The sequence below is a fragment of the Lampris incognitus genome, chromosome 15 (assembly GCF_029633865.1).
Source record: "Lampris incognitus isolate fLamInc1 chromosome 15, fLamInc1.hap2, whole genome shotgun sequence".
NCBI classification, from domain to species: Eukaryota; Metazoa; Chordata; class Actinopteri; order Lampriformes; family Lampridae; genus Lampris; species Lampris incognitus.
Window position 1 is genome coordinate 11,426,911 of NC_079225.1, and position 26,845 is coordinate 11,453,755.

The 26,845-nt window shown below is 51.0% G+C and overlaps 1 protein-coding gene across 1 annotated transcript in view; it reads left to right on the forward strand.

Annotated features, from left to right (window-relative positions):
* The window catches only part of thbs1b (thrombospondin 1b), a 12,500-nt gene extending 3,850 nt beyond the window's left edge, over positions 1-8,650 (forward strand). The window contains 25 exon segments of the mRNA XM_056294046.1: positions 894-908; positions 1,196-1,326; positions 2,251-2,282; positions 2,284-2,425; positions 2,633-2,715; positions 2,717-2,810; positions 2,929-2,940; positions 2,943-3,101; positions 3,219-3,252; positions 3,289-3,382; positions 3,476-3,628; positions 3,746-3,964; positions 4,131-4,238; positions 4,783-4,942; positions 5,610-5,677; positions 5,679-5,729; positions 6,771-6,854; positions 6,856-7,006; positions 7,150-7,199; positions 7,201-7,378; positions 7,611-7,679; positions 7,682-7,881; positions 7,984-8,081; positions 8,261-8,400; positions 8,513-8,650. Coding sequence (XP_056150021.1) covers positions 894-908; positions 1,196-1,326; positions 2,251-2,282; positions 2,284-2,425; positions 2,633-2,715; positions 2,717-2,810; positions 2,929-2,940; positions 2,943-3,101; positions 3,219-3,252; positions 3,289-3,382; positions 3,476-3,628; positions 3,746-3,964; positions 4,131-4,238; positions 4,783-4,942; positions 5,610-5,677; positions 5,679-5,729; positions 6,771-6,854; positions 6,856-7,006; positions 7,150-7,199; positions 7,201-7,378; positions 7,611-7,679; positions 7,682-7,881; positions 7,984-8,081; positions 8,261-8,400; positions 8,513-8,520 — 2,533 coding nt within the window. The 3' untranslated portion in view covers positions 8,521-8,650.
* Positions 8,651-26,845: the final 18,195 nt, after the last annotated feature.

The window sequence follows — 26,845 nt, forward strand, 5'->3', positions numbered from 1 at the left end:
TCTCTCCCCCCCCCCTCTCTCACACACACACACGCGCGGCTTGTGATCGGAGCCAGCCGTGGAGGCATTAAGCATTCCTGGTTACGAGCTGGTTTTCCGGTTTCGTCCCTGACTCGGTCCGCTCGCAGCACCACCGCACATGTTGTGCTGGCAGGCAGGCTATATACTTGTTAGGGGCTCAGAGTCCAGTCCTGCTCCAAAGTCAGACTTCCATCATTAGAACGTTGGCCTCATTCCCACCCTCCACTGGGCCCAAGGTGCCCATAGGGGTCTCCGCCCTCAGCCAACTTTTCAACTCCCCGTTCTGTATTCGCGCTGCAGACCTGCGCTAACTCGGATGCGGAGCGGAGCATCCGAGGTGACGGCTGCATGAGCATGGGGTCAGAGACTACTTGTGGAAATGTAAGAGGAACCAGATCAAACAGGTTTACTCCCATGATCGGAGCATTTTTTTTCTTTTCCAGGAAAGTTTATCCCAGTGCTGTCCTCAGGTGCCTTGCTGAAACGGCGACTTCGGGCTGCAGCCCACGCTGAATTCATGTTTTGCAGCTTCTTGATCACCCCCCACCCCCCGCGTGTCTGAGCATCCAGAACGACCAAGGCCGTCAATTTGGCGGTTTTGGGTTTTCAAAGTTTAATAAGTTCGGGGGGGAGGGGGGGGGGGCAGACCTACCGCTCCCTGAATGCTCCTAAAATTGCATATATTTGCCTTAAAATGAGTTTTTAGAGCACTTGCAAAAAAACTTATGATAAGACCCGGGAGCGGTCAAAATGACGACGCGCCATTTTGCGCGGTCACGTCACTGTTTACCGACGTGTTGGGGGGGGGCATCGTTTCCTTCGCTGCTGCGTCCTAGAAAGGCACTAGCGTTGTCGGTTGGTTTCCCTAACAGACATGCAAACATACTGTAGCGAATTCGGGGGGGGGGGGGGACAACGCAACCACAGGAACTGCCGCGGCCGGGAAGCGAACCCGCGTCGCCCGCACCGCAGGAGGCATCGCTAACCGCTAGACTAATGGGTCAGAACCCGCCAGCCAGCGGCCAGCGTGTCTACTAATCCATGCACGTTACAGTACATTAACGTCCCAACGGGGTATTTACCTTGACAGAATATAGAGTTTTACAAAACCGGCGGTCATTTTGACCGCCCGCGGTCGTTTTAGGTGGGCGTGAAATCCCGGTCACGTTTGGAGTGCTAACCGCGCCCTGTCTTGGTTCGTGTCTTCAGACTCGGCCACCATCTGCCGGAAGATCTCCTGCCCGCTGATCCCCTGTGCCAACGCTACCGTGCCTGACGGCGAGTGCTGCCCTCGCTGCGGAACACGTAAGTACCGGACTCGTCCGCGCTCTCCGGTGTACCCCCCCCCCCCCCCACCACCACCACCACCACCACCACCACGCCACGTTGCACGAGCCATGCTGATCCCGCAGGATGAGGGACTTCCGGGAGCGTCCTAATTAGCCGCAGTGTATGTTTCCCAAAACAGACCGGGCCATTCATCCCTTACCCCCCATGTACGATACAAAGGACCATGAGAATGTTAGTTTTTGCCGTGTTAAGCAGGAAAACCAAACTATCTCCCCTTGATGTAAATGTTTCTACTCAGGAGAAACCGCGTTCATTTTAGAGATGATTTAACGGCCCAGTAAATGAAAAGGCCTCTTATGTGTCCGGGAACATTGACGCTTTTGTGCCCCGCGACGTCTTTGAATCCCCAAGTTGTAATGGCTGTAATTGGTCCAATTGGTTTAGAGGAGGACGGAAAGCTGTTTAGTGAAGCCATCTTCCCCGCGAGAAGAGAGTGACGTGTTGCGCACCGCCCGTGCAGGCTGGGCTGCAAAATTCCTCCCTCGCACCCTAAATAAACAAGGCAGGGCCGCCTTCATTCCAGCCCCAGCCTCTTTATGGAGTCATTATACGTCCAAGTCCCTGTTTGGGAATCTGCTTCCTCTAGGAAAACACAAGTCAGTGGAGGCATCCCGTGTCCCGAGGACAGTGTCTCTCTCTGTTTTACTGCCTGTTTGTACGTTAGGACCCCCCCCCCCCAGCCCGACAGAAGGCATTCCCTCTGTCTAGGTCTTAGCAAAATCCATACCATTAGCCTTGTGCTTTGAGAGCTTTTCTTCCTCCATTTAGAGCCATGGGGGTTGGAATTGGGGGGGGGGGGGGCTTTCACTTTCTTGCTGGAATAGCTCTTTTATTGTCTCCCTCTTTCTCCTCTCTCGCTCTCTTTCCCTCCTCCTGCAGCAAGTGACTATGCAGAGGATGGCTGGTTCCCTCTGGTCTGAATGGACCCATTGTTCCGTGTCTTGTGGGCGGGGCATCCAGCAGCGCGGGCGCTCCTGCGACCGCATCAACAACAACTGTGAGGGCACCTCTGTGCAGACCCGCGACTGCTACCTCCAGGAGTGCGACAAGCGCTGTGAGTTAGCCCAGCAAGTCCAAAAGCTTATCAAACAAGGGGGACATATGTCAAATGGCAATAGATACGGGGTAGCCCATCCCAGAGTCTTTGCTATGTGCCGGATGGCCCACCATTATCATCATTGTGCCGCCATTCGTTTTGATGACTAAGCACCTCACTGGCCTCCTGATCGCTGACATTTGACCTTTTATTGACAACTTGCAGTCAAGCAGGACGGCAGCTGGAGCCTCTGGTCCCCGTGGTCATCCTGCTCGGTCACCTGCGGTGCCGGCGTTATCACCCGTATTCCGCCTCTGCAACTCCCCCACCCCCCAGCTCGGAGGCAAGGACTGTGAGGGAGAAGGCCGGCAAACCGAGAAGTGCCAGAAGTCTCAATGTCCCAGTAAGAGCCACGGTTTTAACACGCCCATGTCCTTGCCTGGGCCCGTGTAGGGCGTGTGAATGCGGAAAGGTTCGTACGACACTTACGTCATGTGACATCTTTTTCTGGCTATCCTCAGTCAACGGTAACTGGGACCATGGTCGCCTTGGGACACGTGCACGCTCACTTGCGGAGGTGGCGCCCAGACCCGTAAACGCCTGTGCAACGACCCCGCACCGAAATACGGCGGCAAGGAGTGCGTCGGCGAAGCCAAAGACACCCAGCTGTGCAATAAGAAAGCCTGTCCGATTGGTGGGTCGCTTCTAACCGTCGATAAAGTTTTCAAAATGTCTGCCTCAAATATCTGTTGGGTGCTTGCAGTCTTTTAGACATTGTGTATTACTTATGAGAAAATACTGCCGCTTTCAGATGGCTGCCTGTCCAACCCCTGCTTTTGCCGGAGGCCAAGTGCACCAGCTTCCCCGACGGCACCTTGAAGTGTGTGCACCAGCTTCCCCGACGGCACCTGGAAGTGTGGAAAATGCCCCACTGGCTACACTGGCAACGGTATCAAGTGCAAGGACATCGACGAGGTAAGAACATCAGATACAGATTCAGTCCAAAACAACAACAAGCAACAAGCAACAACGTTTAATGGGTTTTATTGTCGCTTTGTCCTAAACCAGTGTAAAGAGGTTCCTGGCGCTTGCTTCGAATTCAACGGTGCGCACCGCTGCGAGAACACCGACCCGGGTTACAACTGCCTGCCCTGCCCACCCCGCTACTCCGGACCCCAGCCCTTCGGCCGGGGCGTGGAGGAGGCTGCGGCTAAGAAACAGGCAAGTACCCTCAGGTTTCATTGGGGGGGGGGGGGGGAGAGCAGAACGCTATGAATTCAGGCTCGCCCCGTGTCCGATGGGACCAACAATTCAACCAGCTCTTCCTCCTCTGGCCAGGTGTGCACGCCCCGTAACCCCTGCCTGGACGGAAGCCACGACTGCAACAAGAATGCCCGCTGTAACTACCTGGGACACTTTGCCGACCCGATGTACCGCTGCGAGTGCAAACCCGGCTACGCCGGGAACGGGCACATATGCGGAGAGGACACCGATTTGGACGGCTGGCCCAACGCTGACCTGGTGTGCGTGGAAAACGCCACGTACCACTGCAAGAAGGTAGGCCGTGGTGGGACAGTGGGGCTCTGACACCGGCCAGTCGGCGAAAGCTGGGGGATAAATGGCTCGCTTTCTCTTTGGGGTTAGGCTTGCTGAGCAAACAAATCCAACAGGGTGCAGGCTGACTATTTGTGGAGGTTTGATTTTGTGCTGTCTGTTAATGCAGGACAACTGTCCCAACCTCCCCAATTCCGGACAAGAAGACTATGACAAGGACGGCATTGGAGACGCTTGTGACAACGATGACGACAACGACAGCATCCCCGATGACAGGGTAAGGATGTCTCCGTCTTTAACCGGGGCACTCCAGCACATTCAGTGCATGAATTAGATTTAACTGTATATTCATCATTCATGTGGTCTAATAGGAAGGGTAAGAGGTGGGGGCGGTGGGTGGTTCAGCAGGAAAGTAAATGTTTCTCCCCCAATCCGAGCCAAACCTCAAATTCCAGCGCAGAGGTACGAGTCTGAAGGGGCCACAGTGTGTCCTTGCTAATCCCAACAGTTGGTGCGGGGCCCAAAAACGGAGCCACTCTCTCATTATCCCACATCCCTCCCCCCTTGTAAGTAGGCGGACTCGGGTCACATCAGATGACTTGCGCAGGAATCCCGACAGCTAACGTCCCACGCTGACGCTCAAGTGTGGACGGAAAGAGAGACTGTTTCGCTCTTCTTCTGGTCTGAGCTAGAACCATCAATGGCTCCCCTGGTCCCATGTCAATCTGGCCGTCTCTCTCTGTTTGTCCAACCGCCTTGGTTTATCCACTTCACCCACTCCTCTAATCGTGTCGGACCTCTCCCTGTGCTCCTTGAAACAGGACAACTGCCCATTCATCTACAACCCCAGGCAGTATGACTACGATCGTGACGATGTGAGCGACCGCTGCGATAACTGCCCCTACAACAGCAACCCCGACCAGACGGACACAGACAACAACGGAGAGGGCGACGCCTGTGCCGTGGACATCGATGGGGACGGTGAGTAGCTGAGATAGTTTTTTTTTAGGAACTGGTGGTCACAGCGTCCACATTTTAAGGTTCTCGCCTGAGACGACGGTTTTAAATGTTTAAAAGCTGGGCGTCCCGGGTAGCGTGGCGGTCTATTCCATTGCCCACCAACACGGGGATCGCCGGTTCGAATCTCCGTGTTACCTCCGGCTTGGTCGGGCGTCCCTACCGACACAATTGGCTGGGAAGCCAGATGCGGGTGTGTGTCCTGGTCGCTGCACTAGCGCCTCCTCTGGTTGGTCGGGACGCCTGTTCGGGAGGGGGAACTGGGAGGGAATAGCGGGATCCTCCCACGCGCTACGTCCCCCTGGTGAAACTCCTCACTGTCAGGTGAAAAGAAGCGGCCGGCGACTCCACACGTATGGGAGGAGGCATGTGGTAGTCAGCAGCCCTCCCCGGATCAGCAGAGGGGGTGGAGCAGCAGCCACCGGGATGGCTCGGAAGAGTGGGGTAATTGGCCAAGTACAACTGGGGGGGAAATAAAATAAATAAATAACTTCTAAAAGCCGACCGCTATATGCGTCTTCAGTATTGATATCTACTTACAGTCGTAATTGTCAGGATGGCTATAACTTGAGGACTTCGGCTGAGCTTAACCTGTGAAGGCTTCTAACTTAGCTTCCCGTTCACTCTGCAGGCATTCTGAATGAGAAAGACAACTGTCCCTATGTGTACAATGTTGACCAGCGAGACACGGATCTGGACGGGGGTGGGAGATATGTGCGATAACTGCCCTCTGGAACACAATCCTGATCAGGTATGACCACATGTGCACACGCACACCCCTACTGTTACCCATTACCCATGTCACCTCACCTACCAACTATAACCCGCAGCCAGGACATATTGCTTTCAACTGAAAAAGGTTTCAGTGATGAAGCTTTTGTATTTACTCTGCTTTTATCACGGTATGTGAAGGCAAAGCTAATCCCCTGCACGGCTCAGGGGCACATCAGCTCAATAAGGCATAATAGGGGCGGGAAGGGCGTTAAGGTACTTTTCAATGAACCACTGGCGTTAGCTGATCTTGCCGTTGTGAGGAAAAGAGGCCCCAGGCTGGTCATTACTGAGGAATGGGTTTGTGCGTGCCCCGTCGGCTCATGGTGGGCCCGAGCAGTTCCACCTGTGCCACGCAACACTGGGGAGGTGGAATGTGTGGGACAAAACGCGACTCACTACAGGGGCTTGGGGACAAATCCTTGCATAGATTTCAAAAGCAGCAACTGTATCGTGCAACGGCCGGATAGACGAGTCCACACTTGGTCGTTTTATTTTGTATTTATTATGATAGTCCATATGTTAACCTCAACTCTGATGAAACAAAAATACACAAAGACCGGGTCAAAACCTAGTATATGGCTGGGCCGTGCATGGTCAATGTTCGAAATTGTGGCCAATTTGTTACAGGGATAGTCAGTGGTAGTGTTGACTCAGGTTATAGGGTTTGGCACACAAATAGAGCTGAGTATCATCGGCATAGCAGTGGTATGACATGTCTCGAAAGTGACTAAACAAATGATCCAGAGGAAGCATGTATAGAGAGGAGACGATTGGTCCAAGGACAGACCCCTGAGGGACTCCGCACAGTAGGGGAGCTGATGAGGATACGAGATTGTTAACGCAAACATTAAAATATCCATTTGTCAGACAAGAGCGAAACCAATTTAACGCTGTAGCAGAGATACCAGCCCAATTCTCCAACCTATCAAGTAAGATGGCATGACCGGGTGGCCTCAAAGGCGGCAGTTAGTAATGCAGTCTCCGTACTGGGCTAACATTATTCCTCACGCCTGTACAGGTGGATTCTGATGATGACCGTGTCGGAGATAAGTGTGACAGCAACCAGGATATCGATGAGGATGGCCACCAGAACAACCTGGACAAACTGTCCCTACATCCCCAACGCCAATCAGGCTGACCATGATAAGGACGGTAAGGGAGATGCCTGCGACCACGATGACGACAACGACGGTATTCCTGATGAGAAGGACAACTGCAGACTGGCCTTCAACCCAGACCAGCTGGACTCTGATGGTGAGTCCTGATCCTTGGGTGGATCTTCTGGATTTAGTCCTCGTCGTGGTCTGGAAAGGGAGAATATTTTGCCGTTCTTATGAGAACAGGTGGAAGTGGATGTAAATAAAAGGAGGTTTCATGAATATGCGTTTCTTCTCCAGGCGATGGCCGTGGTGACGCTTGCAAAGACGACTTTGACCAAGACAACGTGCCCGGACATCTACGACGTGTGCCCGGAGAACTTTGACATCAGCGAGACAGACTTCCGGAAGTTCCAGATGGTTCCCCTGGACCCCAAAGGCACCTCCCAGATTGATCCCAACTGGGTGGTCCGCCACCAGGGCAAAGAGCTGGTCCAGACTGTCAACTGTGACCCTGGCATCGCTGTTGGTATGTAAACTGATGAATGGAAACCTCTCTGCGTTACAGTTCTGCATAAAAATAATATACGCAACATAGCAAGCCTATTCATGTTTCACTCATAATTTAGTACTTTGTATTTTCCAAAAAGCCTGCTTTTCCACAATGAGTACAGTATAATCTAAACAGGCAAAAAAACAAAATAATGCCATCGCTCTCTTGAGTTCATATACCAGCAGCTGACTTGCATTCCCTTTGCCAGGTTATGATGAGTTCAATGCGGTGGACTTCAGTGGGACATTCTTCATCAACACCGAGAGGGACGACGACTATGCGGCTTCGTCTTCGGTTACCAGTCCAGCTCCAGGTTCTACGTGGTGATGTGGAAGCAGATCACGCAGACCTACTGGTCGAATAAACCCACCAAGGCCCAGGGCTACTCGGGCCTGTCGATCAAAGTGGTCAATTCCACCACTGGCCCCGGAGAGCACTTAAGGAACGCCCTCTGGCACACAGGAAACACACCGGGACAGGTAATAACCCCCCCCACCCCCAAAAACGTCTGAGTTTACCTCTGAACGGTGTCCCTACGAACGAACAAACATAAAATGTCTACTTGTCTCTCCGTCCGTCAGGTGCGTACCCTCTGGCACGACCCCAAGAATGTGGGCTGGAAAGACTTCACTGCTTACAGATGGCATCTGATCCACCGACCAAGAACAGGACACATTAGGTAGGCCAGGTTGTCATCAACACCCATTAATAGATGGAAGAGATCAGAAGATGTGGTAGACCCGCCCCCATACGATCGGTTTTAAGCTTTTTGATATTCTAATGTGATGCTAATGCTAATGCAAAAACTGATAAATTAACTAAATTTAAAAAACTTTCATTTTCCTGGGGCCCCCGTAGAGTTGTGATGTACGAGGGCAAGAAGATCATGGCGGACTCCGGCAGCATCTACGACAAGACCTACGCGGGAGGAAGACTGGGTCTCTTTGTCTTCTCGCAGGAGATGGTTTACTTCTCGGACCTCAAATATGAATGCAGAGGTACGTGGTTCTTCCAGGTCTATTGCAGTCTGCTTGTTTTGACGAGTAACGAAATAACGACGTGACCGTCTGTTTTCTCTCTCCCTTGTTCTGTTTTTCTTCTTCTTCGCAGATGCGTAAGAGCACAGCGCAAGACGTCTCGAGGAATGCACCTTTCTGTATTAAGTATGAACTTCTGTAAATCCCGTACAAAGTCCAGGGACCGAATTTATCTCCGCAACTCTTTTCTTCTGCGGCACGCACACACAGGCAGGGCGAGGGGCACGTGGTCAGCCTCGGTGTAACTTGAAGCTGGTTTGGACGGAGGGGCAACCGGCTGACTGCCAGTTGAGGATCAGAGAGCCCCCTCTTTATTTCTCCCCCTCCATCCGTCGGGAGCAGGGGAAGCTGGGAAAGCCAAAAAAACCAAAAAACAAAAAAAAACCCTCTTCCCTCCTTCTTTGCTGGAGACCTTCTGTACCAGCTCTCCCTGCTTCCCGAAGCTCTCTGTAAGACCTCATTCATCTCTGTGCGGGAACGGATCCCCATAGACAACTATGCACTTCCAACCCTTTACATCTCTCTCTCTCTCTCCATCACTCTCTCTCAATCTCTCTCTCTCTCTCTCTCTCTCTCTCTCTCTCTCTCTCTCTCTCTCTCTCTCTCTCTCTCTCTCTCTCTCTCCTCTCTCTGTGTCTCTCTCTCACTCTCTCTCTCTCTCTCCATCACTCTCTCTCACTCTCTTTCTCTCTTCTCTCTCTTCCTCCACCCTCACTCTCTCTCTCTCTCTCTCTCTCTCTCTCCCATCACTCTCTCTCTCTCTCTCTCTCTCTCTCTCTCTCCTCTCTCTCTCTCTCCATCACTCTCTCTCTCTCTCTCTCTCTCTCTCTCCTCTCTCTCTCTCTCTCTCTCTCTCTCTCTCTCTCTCTCTCTCTCCATCACTCTCTCTCTCTCTCTCTCTCTCTCCTCTCTCTCTCTCCTCTCTCTCTCTCTCTCTCTCTCTCTCTCTCTCTCTCTCTCTCTCTCTCTCCTCTCTCTCTCTGTCTGTCTCTCTCTCTCCCTCTCTCTTTGTGATTCTCTCTGCTGTTACGCCTCTGTGCCTCTCCATTTTACTTTATAGATGGATGTCCCAAAGAAAAAAACTGATCAAATATTCCCTTTGCTGTACCAGATCTTCCAGGATGTAGATTCTGATTGATTCGACTGGGAGGGCACAGAGGATGAAGGGTTTTTTTTTGTTTTTTTTTACTTTGTTTTGTGTCAGGAAGGCGTGTGTTAGGGTTTTTTTTTTTTTTTTTTTACTGAAACCTTTGGGGGTTTTTTTTTTTTTTTTTTTTACTGAAACCTTTGGGAGTGAACATGAGCTAGAGGGATCATTATAGTATGTCATGGATAGATGTGTTTATGCATGTATGTGGAAGAGTGGTCTGCGATGCAAAACTGAAATTGTTTGCCTTTACCCGTCTACCTAAGAATCCACACAGAGAAGTGTTCAAAAGACAGACACAAGGAAGACAAAATACAATTTTAAACGCGTTTACCGTTTTCTGGCAGACAGCGGGCTTGCAGCTTGGTGATGGGTGATTAATACGACCTTGGTTGGTTAACTGAACAGTATTCTCAGGGTGAGTTGGAGAGGACCATCTTAGCTTATCCAACAAATGAAAGAAAGAAAAAAAAAACAACACCACCACCGGGGGGGACATTTCCAGTAATATCAAAGCCATTTTTCCTATCAAATAGCAGAAAAAAAAATCCCCTCCTCTACTCGCATCACGTCCTGGTCAAGACCGACGTGAGACATTTAACAGTGGCTTCCTCAGCGTTGGAGGCGTTCAATTTGAAATTATGTAAATAAATGTAATTTATTGACTTTTACCTACAATGTAGGCAGCAAAATAAGTACGAATACTTAAATTGAAAAGATTGACGCGGTAGCAAATTGAAACGTAACCATAAAGGCAGGTGCGGTCGGGCGCGATGGTGTCAGGTGTTGGATAAACGCTCTGGTCAGTGCTACATGTTACATCATGGTTACTTTGTATCAAACGCTCTGATCAGTGCTACATGTTACATCATGCTTACTTTGTATCAAACGCTCTGATCAGTGCTACATGTTACATCATGCTTACTTTGTATCAAACGCTCTGATCAGTGCTACATGTTACATCATGCTTACTTTGTATCAAACGCTCTGGTCAGTGCTACATGTTACGTCATGCTTACTTTGTATCAAACGCTCTGGTCAGTGCTACATGTTACGTCATCCTTACTTTGTATCAAACGCTCTGGTCAGTGCTACATGTTACGTCATCCTTACTTTGTATCAAACGCTCTGATCAGTGCTACATGTTACATCATGCTTACTTTGTATCAAACGCTCTGGTCAGTGCTACATGTTACATCATGCTTACTTTGTATCAAACGCTCTGGTCAGTGCTACATGTTACGTCATCCTTACTTTGTATCAAACGCTCTGGTCAGTGCTACATGTTACATCATGGTTACTTTGTATCAACCGCTCTGATCAGTGCTACATGTTACGTCATCCTTACTTTGTATCAAACGCTCTGGTCAGTGCTACGTGTTACGTCATCCTTACTTTGTATCAAATGTATGTGACCGGTGTGCCTTCTTCTTCAGAGAGAGATGAGAAACAAAGGAAATCTTTGATGTACAAATATTACCTCATTGCTGATGTACAATTTGATCGAAAACGAAAAAAACAAACAAACAACCTAAGTACTTTTTTCATATGCTTTTGAAATTTATCGACATCTTATCGCGACTGTAGCATGAGCTGTAAATAGTGAGACACTTCTCGAAAAGACAACAACCCATGACGACCTACCCAATAATAAAAGACTGTACAATGGGAGAGTTTTTATAAATACATTTTTCTTTTCCTTAATAGGTATGTCCAATGCTCGTTATAGCAGGTAAATTATTGCTCTGTTTTGTCGTAGCTGTCTGTGAGAGGTTGATTTGTGTGTGTGTGAGAGTGTGTAGATAATGCTATTTAAATAATTTATCGGGACTCGTTGCCTGAGACGGGGAGCGCGTCCATCTGTATAAAACGGTTTGCACACTGACGTGAGGATGTTCTGTTCTTCATCATTTTTACCTTTTTTTTCTTTCGTTTTTTTCGTTTTGTTACTGTGTATCGACGTTACCGTCACTTTTGTACAATTAGTGTCGCTTGTCTGTAAACATTTTACTTTAGTTGTACAAAGCAAAATGCTGATTTTATTCATAGCAATTATTTTGTTACATACTTCAAAAACAATAAATAGTTGTTAAAATTCAGAACCCCGTATCTTTGCCTTTTTGTGTCTGTCGAACCCAGCCCCCTTTACCACCACATTACATCACCACCTACTAGCAGCTTCATCCATCTTGGCCAGCTGGCAACCGCGACACCTCAGGAGGAGCCGTGGTGATTGGAACATCACCGCTCAACCAGAATCCACATCCACTTGGTTTTTAGACAATGTGGAAACAAAGACACAAGCCACATTAAACATGAAATGGCGCATGACCCAAACCAGACACGTCTTCCAACTTAGACACCGGCACCGAGGAGACCAGCTTTTTCTGGCATCTCCCGAAGCATGACTCAATGTCAGAAATCGGGGGGCCCCTGTCGAGAGAGACTTAACAGAGGCCCCGCGTGTTCTCCGCAAGGGTGAGGGCGACATGAGGAATGTGGCACAGAGCTCTCTTTCCTCGGCTCGATCCGCCCGGGGCCCGTCTTGCCATCTTGGCGGACGTCCTGAGCAAAAGGTTAAAGAGCGCCGAGAGCAAATACTGGGCCGATTCAAGCCTTCAGATGGACCGGACGTTTCTGGTTTGCAGGGTTCAAGACTGCGGTCTAGATCGATTCCCCTTTAGATGACGCTTAAGCACCCCTGGCACCGCGGTGTGATGATGCTCGGTGCAGAACTGGTGAAGCTCAGCGTGAAGGTACGAGCTGAGTATTATTTTGAAGCTGGGTATTATTTATTTATTTATTTATCTATCCATTTGCCGTTGTGACTGTCGTTTATGATATTTCCCCCCCCCCCTCAACGGCTTCACTTTGGAGATTTTGGACACAGGGGCTTCACGAAGGTGTCTTTATGGGACACAGACTACAAATGTCAGACATGTATCACCAAGTCCAGCTCAACGCAGTTGGACCACGTATTTGGAAGGAAAAGGACAGTGAAAGGTCAAAGCTATTACTCAAAATGTCCAAACATTATCAACAATGGTTCAACACACTGCTGAGCTACTCCCTAGTTCAACTTGCAGGAATGACCATCCCACTTGCTGTAGGTACCCCCTGCAGACACCCGTCGAGCCGCTACCACCCAGCACAGGCGGGAATTCATAGATAATGGGAACTCATGGACGCAGTCTAACTGAGACGGGTTTTTGTCGTTCTTATTCTGGTTAACAGGACAATTTGAAGACTTGTGTTCTTTTTTTCTTTTGATTCCCCCCCCCCTTTTCTCCCAATTGTATCCGGCCAATTACCCCACTCTTCCGAGCAGTCCCGGTTACTGCTCCACCCCTCTGCCGATCCGGGGAGGCTGCAGACTACCACGTGCCTCCTGCGATACATGTAGCACGTGGAGGATCACGCTATTCCCCCCCAGTTCCCCCTCCCCCCCCCGAACAGGCCCCCCGACCGACCAGAGGAGGCGCTAGTGCAGTGACCAGGACCCATAACCACATCCCAGATAGCACTTCATGATGCCTTCTTCTGGTCCTGACAAAATGGATGTGAGCCTGAAGTGGCCCACATGTATAATAGCAAATATGGCCCAAATACGCCAAATCAAACTTGGGCCTTTTCTGGCAAAGATGCGGTGCTCTCAGCAACATGTGATCTGGATGTGACCCTGAAGTGGCCCGTGTGGTAAATGGTGAATATGGCCCAAATATCACACAACAAATACGGGCCACCTTTGGCAATATGTGGCACATGCAGCATTGCTATGGCTTGGTTCTGGCCCAGATCTGCAAACAGGAGCGGACCACCCAAGTGCCATCCTTCCACGCCGTATGTGGGCCGGATGAAAGTGTCGGGTGTAGGTCGGGTCCGGAGCCACAGCAATTTTTGCTACCTGCGTAGGGACGCCCAACCAAACTGGAGGTAACACAGGGACTCGAAACCGGCGATCCCCCGTGTTGGTAGTCAACAGAATAGACCGCCACGCTACCCGGACACCCAAAACTTGTGTTCTGATGGCCAAGAAGATGGTGTTGTGAAGCTGCCTGGTGCACGTCCAAAATCTCCAAAATGAAACTGGTGAGTAATATCATATCATAACCAGCGTGCACGCTGGCAAAACCCCTGCGTAAAGGAGACCCAGGATGTAAGGTCACAGAATTATCCTCTGAGTCAAGACGTTAGTGGTGCAACCTTGCACACCACTCGGCACATCTGTGTCAGTTCTTTCATGACCAGATAACGTGCTTCCACTGACATTTCAATTGATCAGTCAATCAATTCTCCTTATCCACCAATGTGCCCTCGTGGATCAGGAGGGGCTGGATTCCCTCCTGGCATACTCTGGGCAGAAGTAAGGGAGCCACTTTCCGGACAGGTTGCCAGGCCTTTGCAGGGCCACCACACCCTCACCTGCACGCCCACCCCGTTCATGCCCGTGGGAGTTTTTTGAGTCCACCATTCACCTGGCATGCGCGTCTTTGCAATACGAAGGGAAACCGGCGCACCAAGGAGAAACCAACACAAACACGACCGGAGCGCACAAACTCCAAATAGAAGGGCCTACTCCGAAGACTCGACGCCGAGGCAACGGCGCTGACAAGCAGGCCATTGTGCTATCCCCAATCAGACCCTTTCAAAAGCTTCGAAATATTTGACGTTCCTCGTGTCCGGCGAAATGGAAAATATGATTTTACGTGACGCAAATATCTTCAAATATCTTCTTTTCTTCTTTGGCTGCATCTCCCAGAACTCCACGTGAATCTAAGGTGGCCTTCGCTACAGCTGACAGAAGATCTCAGTTGTGGAGGGGTTTTTTTGGAAAGCCGGTCAAGAGTCTGTTTTAAACCGGCATTCATCCAGCAAGGTTGACGAAGGACAACTTTAAACGGGGATTTTAGACGATACACACACCGGGGATGGGAGCTGCCCTGCACAGCTACACACCGCCACAGGCTTAGGAACCTTGCCCACCTTTAAATAGACGTTGTTAATGGAGAAAAAGCAGCTTTGTTCCCAACCAGCCTCCCCTCACGTTTTTACCCCACAACCGGGATACAAACCAGTGACCTCCAAATCATAAGCTTCCACAACGACCACTTGCCCAAACACTGTTCGAGTAATGACAGAGCAGAGTTCAGAAGATCTGCCCGGTCACCTTTGCCACGTCTGTCTGAGGTATCCATCCCCCGTAAGAGGACACCAGCGCCGCCTTGAACTGCAGCGACTAATACAACGTGATGACAAATGGAACAAAGGCCATCCACCCCCGGAATTACAAAGTGTGGATGTAGTTACTGTAATCCACCCAGGGGGAGAGGACGGACCGCGGTTCCCTTCCAGCACCCCTCCGCAGCAAGACCTCCAACCGCAAACGATGTATTTAACATCACCGCCCGACTTCTTTTGTGTCTCACTCGACACCTGCACATTTCACACCACGGCGTATTTAAAGTGTTGAATTCGACGTAGCGCGCTATATTCGGATCCCTCCTCCTCCCCCTCCTCCTCCTCCTCCTCCCCACTGAAACCCACTTCCTCAACCTGCACGCCGCTTGAATAAGCACTGGAGCGGTGGGAGGTGGGCCACATCTGGCCTGGACGTTACAAAGACCACCTGTAAATACAGCATTTGCGACTGAAATAAGCACAGGATAATATATATATATATATATATATATATATATATATATATATGGTATTTTAGCAACAACGGAGCCTGAAGTTGTTCAAAATAAATCTGAAATGTGCTTCAGTCAAGACATCGACTATCGTACAGGAGGCAGTGATGGAAAGTCTGACATACAGTACACGTGCCGAGCAAGTGCAAGTGAAGAGGAGCGCCTGAAATATTGATACCTGACCACCTGTGCTGAGAGGGAAATACTGTGCTCAGTTGGCGGGTTCACCTCAAGGTGGGCTGCACTGTGAGTCTGTACCCTCTGCACATGCTTCGAAAAACAAACACACACTTGAACCATGAGGATGGTTGCGCAACATCTCAGTTATCTCATCGTTCTGGTCCGGCACAGCCTTGGGTCCTTGGGGAGGGTTCAGACCGCCGTCTGCGGGTTGTTGCTTTACATTAGCTGTCAGTCAGTCATCCTAGGCAGCTGTTCTCTCTCATCGCTGCCCTCCGGATAATCAGCTGCAGGATTCACAGCAGCGACCTTCGAGTGGCAAAGCTTCTCCAAACCCCGAAGGCCACCGCCCGCTGCGTTTTCCACAGACTCCGGCACTAACTTTGTGCAACTGCACCAACGAGCCCTTTGCAGAAACCGGGACGGTAAATGCAGAAAGGGCTTTGCTGATTATGTCAGACTCGATGACATAATGGCCTTTTAATCACATAAGCAACTTTGCTGCTGTTTATAAAAGCTCTCCCCGAGGCCCCATAAAATATATCCCGTACAGGTCACAGTCGGTGTTGGCAGTCGTAATAGGATTCCTGGCTTGGATGACCCCGAGTTTTGAACTATAAGCGGACTGCACCTGATGAACTCCAAAAGAGGGGAGGGGGGGGTGAATATTTTGACAGGAAAGAAATGGGTGACCCTCATCCCCAGCCAAGAACAGACAATGGTAAGAACATTGTTTACTTATTGGTCCATTTGTCCGTCTCTTATCCCAGCCTATCCCAGCAGTCATTGGGCGGCAGGCGGGGAGACACCCTGGACAGGCCGCCAGGCCATCACAGGGCCAACATACACATTCACACCTAGGGACAAGTTAGTAGGGCCGATTCACCTGACCTACATGTCTCTGGACTGTGGAGGAAACGGAGCCCCCAGAGGAAACCCACGCAGACACGGGGAGAACATGCAACCTCTACACAGAGGACGACCCCCAAGGTCGGACTACCCCGGGGTTTGTGCCCAGGACCTTCTTGCTGTGAGCCGACCGCGCTAACCACTGCGCCACCGTGCCGCCCCTAAAGGGCCCGAGCCGGATTCGAACCCAGGCCGCTGCAGGTGAGGACCTCAGCCTGTGTTGTTGCTGATATATACCGTCTTGGTTGTTAATTCAGGACGACTGAAGCACTGCGACACTCCCCATGTGGAGAAAAGTAACGCTGAAAAAAACCAGGCGCGAGCAAAGAGATGTTTCTGAAGATATCCAGGTGGCTCACGAGTGAGGGATCCAACCCGCAACATCTCCTTGAAGCGGTGACCAAGACGTGTCACACATGTTTGTTTTTCCCCCGCCGTTCCCCCAGCTTCTCCCTCACAAGTGAGGCGGAGCAACTATTTGAAAGGGCGAATGTTCCAAAACAGGCCGTGGAGACGGCGCTGGCAGCCGCGGTGTGTGTGACCGGCAGTCTGTTATGGATGGAGCGCTCTGCTGTTCCCCTTTACTGCTTTGAGACGTGCGCCAAATGCCTGCTTCTGCTCTGCAGCCTGGAAACGCCAGGCACGTGCTCCTCTTGACTTTCAGACACGCTTCTTCCATTACTCAGGTGAAACGGCGCGATATATAATCTGTTTTTCTTTGCGGTGTGGCTCGCTACCGAAAATATGAGAAAGGACAAAGTTGTACTTCAATTATACTCGTGGCCTTGCGGAACGCGGCGTGTTTTAATGGGGGGGGGGGGGGTTTGGGACAGCTTCTGCAGTCTGCGTTTGTCTCCGTCCTCCTCCGACACATGTTTCTTATTGAGACGAGCGAGCTGAAAGTTCATCACTTCGGGTCTGAGGGCCGAGGAGCTCTTGCTACCGAGCTGCTGCCGGTGTTGTTGAAGGCGTTGTTAATCGGTAAATTACTCAGCGTTAGCAATGCTAAGCTACCTAATCCGTCTCATCGTCAGCTCATCGTCCACCCTCGTCGTGTGGGGCTCCACGTCTAGGGCAGGGGTGTCAAACTCCAGGCCTCGAGGGCCGCAGCGTCTGCAGGTATCTGTTGCCACCGTGCACTACGCCGCCTGATTAAACTAGCTCCTTTCCCTCCTTGATCCAGGAGGTGAGCTAATTAGGGAAATCAGGCGGTGTAGTGCACGGTGGCAACAAATACCTGCAGACGCTGCGGCCCTCGAGGCCTGGAGTTTGACACCGCTGACCTAGGGGTAGAGGGCGCGGGCCGTACGTGTGCAGAGTTTTAATCCGCGTGCATGCAGCGCACCTGCTTTCCGACCCAATTCGCTGCGGGTACCGAACGAGAGGCGATACTACTGTAAACTAACGGGTCAGACTCTTTAGCCGAGCGGTTAGCGACGTCGCCTTGCGGCGCGGTACACCCCGTATCGAATCCCGCACCGGGCAAGAAAATAACCGGTTACATTTGGTGGCAGCGGTGGGATCCGGAAGTGTGCAGGTCCTCAGCAGTCTCTTCGGAGCGCGGGGATAACAAAGCGCGAGGGCGCGCTTCCGGTGGAGGGTGACGACTGTAAACTAGTAATAAGACACGTTAGCCCCTAGCTAACGGGTCTGACCCTTTAGCCGAGCGGTTAGTGACGTCGCCTTGCGGTGCGGTAAACCCCCGTATCGAATCCCGCACCGGGCAAGAAAATAACCGGTTACACTACTGCTGAATGCAGGATTTACTAAAACCGCCGGGGGGCGCCCCCTGTCGACGGCGAAATACACAGGTCCGTTTGGTGAAGTTCGCGCGACCTCCTTCAAGGCGTTCGGCCACGGTCATCGCGGCACGGACGCGGCGTCCAATCATCGCCCCGCCCCCGCCGAACGACACCGTAGGTGCGGCGGCAAGGCGAACGGCGAACGCTCCTAACAAACGGCGATGGAAGGAAGGGGCCGGGCGCTATTAGCATGCTATTCATTAACTGTACTGGCAGCGGATGAGAGGGGATTGGGAGTCTGGAGGAAGCAGCCTTGGCTTTTAATTTCCTGGGGAGCGCACGCCCAGCTCCCGCTCTACGTTCTGTTTACCGAATGGCCTGTAATTCCTCCTCGGGGCCCCGAGCCGGGGCCGCGTGTCAAGTTACAGAGCGAGCTTCAAACAAACAGCGTCCTCGCCGCAGCAAAGGGCACACGGCGCCCCCCCCCCCAAAAAAAAGACACACAACGTTAAACTTTCTATAGAATCACAGGCTAATCGTGATCTGCGGGGCGGAGCGAGGGCCCAGATGTGCGGCGCCGCGCCGGCGCGCGCTCCCAAAGGGGTTCACGAGACACCGGGGCACAGACCGACGGCCACGCCCGCCTGGCTGGGATGTGGGTCGACATCAGATGGGGGTAAATTACAGCAAGTGGGAGGGCGTAAACCGTGCCAGCAAAACAAGCACCGGGGTGTGAATCCGAGGTGGGCTGCCGGACACAGGGCCCCGGTCTCTGAACGAGTCGGACGTGGGCACGGGGAGCGGCGGGGGTGGGTGGGGTGGGGGGTCGCTCGCGGCATCCCGGTCGGCGCGCTCACCCCTCTGGCGAAAGAGGAAGTCACCCGACCCCCCCACTTTACCCACGCACGTGCGAAATATTGGAGATGGCCGTGACATACGCAGATTTCCAGGCCGGGCTTTTGCGTGAGAGAGGCCGCCGTGTGAATGGCCGAGGCGGAGACGCCAATGTTTTCCTTTGGCGTTACTGTGAAAATGAAGTCCCGCATAGCTCGGCGCTCGTTCGAGTAGACCTATCGGACACGACACCGTGTCACTTCCTCACGTGCAAAACATGCACGGGTGGGTGGTGAAGAAGCCCTCGCCAACGCTGTAAAAAATGATCTGCTGGTTTAACGTTAAAAAAAGAAGAAGGAAGGCAACCCTTTAGAAGCCCTTTTCTGGGTCATCTCAACTAGACGAGGGTTTGTAATGGGTTGCCTTACCTTTTCTTTTTTTAAAGTAAAGCAGCACATTATTTTTTACAGCGTGGAAGGCAATTAAAACGGTTCGGGAGCTGTACTGTGTGTGTGCAGATATTTAATAACGGCGTACACTGGCAACAATCTGTTAACAAGGGTGACTAATTAACCCTGTCTGGACACCCAAGGTGAGACCAAAAGCTTGTCAAGTCCAAGACTTTAAGGCGATGACTCTAACTCAAGACCAATGGGTCAAAACTTCAGGAAGTACTAACACCAGAACAAGTCCAGTTGGACACTACCTACCATCACAGTAGAAGTCTAAGTTTCACTTAAGTGTCATATTCATTTGGGCTTCTATTTCTTCAGCCAAGGAAAGAAGGTTTTAGAATCCAAATGTCCGAATCGTTCAGATAAAAATTGATAAAATAATGAAAACAAATCAGATTGCACTTTGTTGGTCGCCTCAGGGGAGGTTTGAGAATCATTTCAAAAGTTAAAAAAAAGTAAATTGCAGTCTTTTGTGCTCAACTGATCTTGAGAAATTATCACAAGCAGGGCTTAAATTGTGCCGGATCCTGCCGGAACAGGACCCGGGACCTCCCGGGTTGGGTGAAAGGTCAAAAAGACGGGCAGATTTATTGAATTTCTTCAATCCACCAGGTCAGTCAGAACCTAAGCAGGCCAGAGTCGTTTCACTGATCAACAGCATGGAGATAACAGTGATAAGAGACAGAACACACACACACACACACACACACACACACACACACACACACACACACACACACAGAGAGAGAGAGAGAGAGAGAGACTTTAAACAGCTGTTTTTATGCCTCCCCGCTCATTTTGAGTGATTATTGTGCATGGTCTGATCAATAAGTCCAAATGAATAATGCTTTGTTAGTGGTGACAGTTTTGTTTAGTTTTAACAGCTAGCACGCTCTCTGATGTGCTCCAAGCACTGTGGAGTTTTTGATGCATTGCGTGACTTTTTCTCTCCTCCTGACCCTCGCACACAGGAGAAGGTTGCCTTCAGGGCTTTCTACCAGAAAGCTTCCGATCTACCAGAAGTGCTCGGTTAAGGTTAGGATTAGGTTAGGCTGGCAGTTAGCTGTCGGCTAAGGTAAGCCCTGGGTTAAGATTAGGGTTAGGTTAAGGTTAGGGTTAGGGTTAGGTTAAGGTTAAGTTTAGGGTTAGGGTAAGGTTAGGGTTAGGTAAAGGTTAGGGTTAAGGTTAAGGTTAGGGTTAGATTAGGGTTAGGTTAAGCTTAAGGTTAAATTAGGGTTAGGGTTAGTTGAAGTTAAGGTTAGGGTTAGGGTTAGGTTAAGGTTAGGGTTAGGGTTAGGTTAAGGTTAAGGTTAAGGTTAAGGTTAAGGTTAGGGTTAGGGTTAGGGTAAGGTTAAGGTTAGGTTAAGGTTAAGGTTAGGTTAAGGTTAAGGTTAGGGTTGGGTTAAGGTTAGGGTTAAGGTTAGGGTTAGGGTTAGGGTTGGGTTAAGGTTAGAGTAATGTTAAGGTTAAGGTTAAGGTTAAGGTTGAGGTTAGGGTTAGGGTTGGGTTAAGGTTAAGGTTAGGGTTAGGTTAAGGTTAAGGTTAGGGTTAGGGTTAGGGTTAGGGTTAGGTTAAGGTTAAGGTTAAGGTTGAGGTTGAGGTAAGGTTAAGAATATGTAAGGTTAGGTTAAATTCATGCAAGTTCAATGAATTTGGCAGAAAACCCTGAAGGTCCTTAAGCTTTCTTGCAGAAAGCCCCGGTGCCACACTTCTCCCGCATTCCTGACCCGCCTGGACCAGCACCTTCTCTGTGCTCCAGGACCTCCTGATTTACAAATTAAGCACTGATCACAAGTCCACACCAACAGAGTCCGTGTCAGGTCTGAGCCCATCCCAGCAGTCAATGGGGCGGCATGCGGGGAGACACCCTGGACAGGCCGCCAGGCCATCACAGGGCGGACACATTCACACCTAGGGACAACCTAGCATGGCCGATTCACCTGGCCTACACGTCCTTGAACTGTGGGAGGAAATCGAAGCACCCGGAGGAAACCCACGCAGACACGGGGAGAACATGCAAACTCCACAAACAGGACGACCCGGGATGACCCCCAAGGTTGGACTACCCCGGGGCTTGAACTCAGGACCTTCTTGCTGTGAGGCGACCGCGCAAACCACTGCGCCAACATGCCGCCTCAGATGAGTCAAGTCAAGGCAAGTCAATGTTATGAGTCCGACGTCTTCAGAATAACTCGAGACCAGACCGATTGGCATAAAGTGGGTCGTGTACGAAGGAATAATCCGGGCTGCATGGGTTTGTTCATAGCAGCTATGAATGAGACTATTTGTGTCTATTGTAGGAAACTTTCCGTGCTTTAAATCCCTAACGACACCAGCACACGGTATTGTACAACCTTATTCCATTCCGTTCCATTTCAGAGTAAAGTAGGTCTACCTCACGGCGGTCACCTCTATTTACTTTGAAGGCGCCCTTGAAACAACAGCTTTCTGTTTGTGTTTGCGCACACACGCCGTAGTTGTGCTCAGCTGCGCTTGAAGTACGGGCCTCTGAAATGTTCAAATGAAAGATGTAGCGGCTTGTAGCTGTTGTGTTGCCTGTTGTGTTGTCTCTAGCGTCATGTCCTTCCCGTCAGGGCTGCAGGTCTTCTTGCTGAGGCCAACTAAGACAGCACAGTCCGGGAGGAGACAGGAAGATGTGTCATCCTTCAGTTTGAGGTTCCTTCTGGTGCCATGGGAGGGCTTAACAAACCGGCTACACATAGGAGCGGTGTGGGATTCACACGGTCAGACCGACACCATCCCACACAGCTGGCGGCAGACTGCCAGGGGTCGGCAGCAGATCGCTGGCAGGGAGGGTCCGCTGGCAGACTGCCCCCTCTAGGTAGACTGGGCAGACGTGGAGGTGTCACTCCGTCAGTAGACATCACCGAGGGACAAGCATGGCTCCTGCAGGATGTTTGAGTGCAGCCATCGCGTCAAGTGACTGTCTTTTGCAGTATTTGTACAAGACACAAATTCATCCACAGTGTGTAGATTATATGTATCAAAACGAACAAAAAATGTACTACTTTTATTAAGCCATGTGGGGAAATCCTTTTTCTGCATTTAACCCAGGTAGCAAAATTGCTGTGGTCCGGACCCGTCCCACAACTGACACTTCATCCGGTCCACATACCGCGTGGAATGATGGCACTTGGGTGGTCCGCTCCTGTTTGCCAGTTCTGGGCCAGAATCAAGCCACAATGCCGCATGTGCCACATATTTGCCAAAGGTGGGCCATATTTGTTGTGTGATATTTGGGCCATATTCACCATTTACCACACGGGCCACTTCAGGGTCACATCCAGATTACATGTTACTGAGAGCACCGCCTCTTTGCCAAAAAAAAGGTCCACATTTGATTTGCTATATTTGGGCCATATTTGCTATTATAGTACATGTGGGTCACTTCCGGCTCACATCCATTTTATCGGGGCCAGAAGAAGGCCCTCAGTGCCGCATCATTGCCTGAAGTGGCCCACATCCGGACTCTATCTGGGAACCCATCCTAGCTGTGTAGCTAGGAGTAGTGGGCAGTCGCCGTGCAGTACCCGGGGACCAACTCCAGGTGGTCTTGCCATGCCTCGGTCAGGGACACAGACAGGAGCCTTAACCCTAACATGCAAACTCCACACAGAAGACGACCTGGGATGACCCCCCCCCCCAAGGTTGGACAACCCCAGGGTCTTAACCCAGGACCTTCTTGCTGTCAGGCGACAGCCCAACCACTGGGCTGAGTGTTGAAGACAATGCAGACTGAAATGAAAGAGCAGCAGAACAAAGTTTTAAACATCAGAATACACATCGAAGAAGGTGGAATCAGTTCATCTGGATACAATGTTTACAGTTTGAAGAAGGTGGAATCATCGAAGAAGGTGGAATCAGTTCATCTGGATACAATGTTTACTGTCAGTAAACATTGTATCCAGATGAACGGATTCCACCTTCTTTGATCTTCTCACCTGGATTACTGAGCATGCACCAAGACATTCAGAATACACACACTCACTCACACTCACATAAAAACAAATACAAAAAAAAGGTTTCCTATAACATGCTGAACCATCATCTTGTACAGATACCGTATTATCCCTTTTATAGTGAAGGTCAGACTTGGTACCACATGCTGTGAAAAGCGGCCTTCAGCAGCCTGCACTGTGACCGGCCTGTCCTACAGTCTGCTTCAGTGTGCCGTGCAGACTACTTAGTAGGAGGTATGCTGCTCACATTACTGGGTCGGTGGCGTTACTTTGCCGGGCAGCTCACCTGGGACAGTTTCAAGTGTTAGCGGCAAATGCCTATTTAAAGGTCCGGGGGAGACCAGCGGTACCGTATCCGATATCGGGCAATCGTGGCCGGTGAGCGAGATTGACGTTAATTGCGAAGACGGACGGATTCGCGACACATAAAGCCGCACCGCCGCCGTACGAGAGGCTTGTCGACCATAACCGACCAGAACATATTTCGACTCCCCCCCCTTATGAAAGCGGGTGCCGTTCCCTGTCTGCGCGGACCGGAGACGTGGCGGGGCAATGGGAAACGTGAGGGCGCGGTGTCGGGTTGCCTCCAGACCCATTTTGTGTCCTCGATCGGTGGCGCGGGACAAAAGGAGCACGGAAACCGGAGCCGCGGGTAGCGCTGCACTTCTGCTGAGAAGAATCGAGCCCTTTCTCCGTGCGGCCTGGCTGACTGTACGGTCCACCTCGGAGAAGCACTCAGCACCGGGGGGGGGAGATGGGCTGCCCTGATAGTGGCCACCACACAACACACACGCACACACGCACACACACACACACACGCACGAGAACCCTCTTCAGGATGGCTTCTGCCTGTTGGAGTAACGAGTGGGTCTCGGGTGGGTTTTAGGGGTTCGGGCCTTTTTGTTTTGGTGTGAATTCGCCCCCACTCGATTAGTCGCTCAAGCCAGACACGTCCCGCCATTTATCTAGTTGGAGCGCAAGGAATGGTGGGGCTGAAAATGAGAAACATTTGACACCGTGGTCTTTTGTGATATCGTTGCTTGGTGGTGGTGGTGGTGGTGGTGGTGGTGGTGGTGTGTGTATGTGTGTGTGTGTGTGTGTGTGTGTAGGAGTATTAGACCTGACACAAATACAGCACTCTGAGGGGATGGAACCAAAGAAAAGCTGCATCGTTTGTCTCTGTTCTCCCCTTCACACACACACACACACACACACACACACACACACACACACACACACACACACATACACACACACACGCGCGCACACACACTCACGCACAGAGACAATGACGGTGGATTTGCTTTGAGCGAGAAACTGGCACATCCATTGTTCCAGAAGCCCAGAAGAGGAGAAAGCTCTGCAGAACATAATGACCGTCCCGCGAGGAATATCCACCGCGTAAACAATGGCTCCCGCTTCAGAGAAACTTGTTCAACAAATCAGTCAAAATAAAAATGAGAGATTGCATAGCGATCCCTCGGCCAGCCGGACCAAAGCCAAGCGCTGAGTGGGAACAGGGAGAACGCGTTCCCTCGCGGTGCAGCCCGGGTGAAGTGCTGCTGCTGCAGGCCGTAGTTGACACCCAGAAGGGGCTCAAACCACTACACGGTGATCTGCCACTTCGAGTCGAAGAAGGTCGCAGCGGCTCGTCTGGACACAATGCTTACTGACAGACACGTCTCGTCACTCGTCTGGAAGATGTCAGTCCCGACGAATCCAGATGACCTGATTCGACCTTCTCTGACTTTCCTTAGCTGGACCGCTGAGCACGCATCGAGACACCGCCACTTTAGGCCGTTCCTATTCTGAAAGAACCAGAATCGTCCGAATCAGAATACTTTATTCATCCTCGAGGGGAAATTGGGTAAAAGAACCTGCGCTATGGTCTGTCTCTCCTTCATCATTTAAATAGGTGAAAGTTATCGGGTCACTTGGATGAAAAGTATTGCCTCACACGCGAAGACATGGCTCCCACGATAGGGAACGTGAGGAACCCTTGTCTAACAAGCTGGACGTATGTGTACCTGTTGACAGACTTGCTAAAAAGCTGAATATGGGTCAGAATGTACTCATTTTTCATATTCGGCGGCATGAGGGCCCAGTCGTCAGCGCTGCCGCCTCACAGCAAGAAGGTGCAGGGTTCGAATCCCGGGGGTTGTCCGACTTTGGGGGTCATCCCAGGTCGCCCTCTGTGCGGAGTTTGAATGTTCTCCTTGTGTCTGCGGTGGGGTTTCTGCGGGTGCGCCGCTTTCCTCCCACCATCAAAAAAAGACAGGCACGTTAGGGTTAATACTCCCTGTCTGTGCCCCTGAGCAAGGCATGGCAATTGGTCCCCGGGTGCTGCATGGCAGTTAAATGTCTACACCGTTGGTAACCGGGAACTCATCTCATACGAGGTGCAAGCACACTTCAAGCACCCCTCCAGCCCCCTTCAAGTACCTTTCGAATACACCACAGGCACCATTTTGAAAAAGTTGACTTGATTTGACCGTGGGACGTTACATCTACAATGCTAGTATTTGGATTTTGTATTTCTGAGCGGTTCATCGTATTTTAACATGGAGGCCGTCTGAGTCTCGAACTCTAAAACTGGATGTTGATTCTCCGCTTGCACATGCGTGTGGAGTATGCCGAGCGGGTCCGGGTCAGACCCGTTACACACTTAACGGACTATTCGGTGGTGCCCAGCCCCGCTCCAGGAGAGCTACCATCCTGCCGGTTTTCACTCCAACCCTAATTTAACACACCCGATTCTACCAATTACCCACTGAGCAAGACCTTGATTAATTGAATCAGATGTGTTAAATCAGGGTTGGAGGGAGAACCGGCAGGAGGGTAGCTCCCCAGGAGCAGGGCTGGGCACCACTGGACTTATACGATATCAAACCAGGGTCAGCGTCGAAGCCTGGATTCACTGCACTTGTCTCACGGTCCGTGTGCACTGGCCACACCACACACAACCTGGCATTATGCTGCTTCTGCACCCTAGACGTTACAAAAGGCCTCAGCCTTCCCTTTCACCGGCCCTGTGCGACGCGTCGCAGTGCAATGAGAGGACACGCACGAGCAATAGTTTGTTTTCCTGCAGATTTCCTAAAGCTGGTGATTACCGAGCTAATTACCGACATTCCTCGGAGACCTTGGAGGCTACTGCTTAAAGAACAGTGGGCTCCTTATACTGTGCCCTACTAGCCAGATGCAGACACAGGAAAATGTGTGGGTCTGTCTGACAAGTACACCCCAACTAGGCACTGTGGGATTTTATTTTTTTTTAAGCAACCAACAGCTGAAGGAAAATGGCACATTCGATGGGGTATAGAAACACCCCCTTGCTCATTTCTGGATCAGGGTTGAAGGTTTTCGGGCCCCCGAGGAGAATCCTGATGGTGGGTAAACTTGCTCGAGTCTGGTTTCCCGAGGCAGGAGGCATTAGGAAAGTAAAGCCGATTCAAAGAGGCATTCTGTG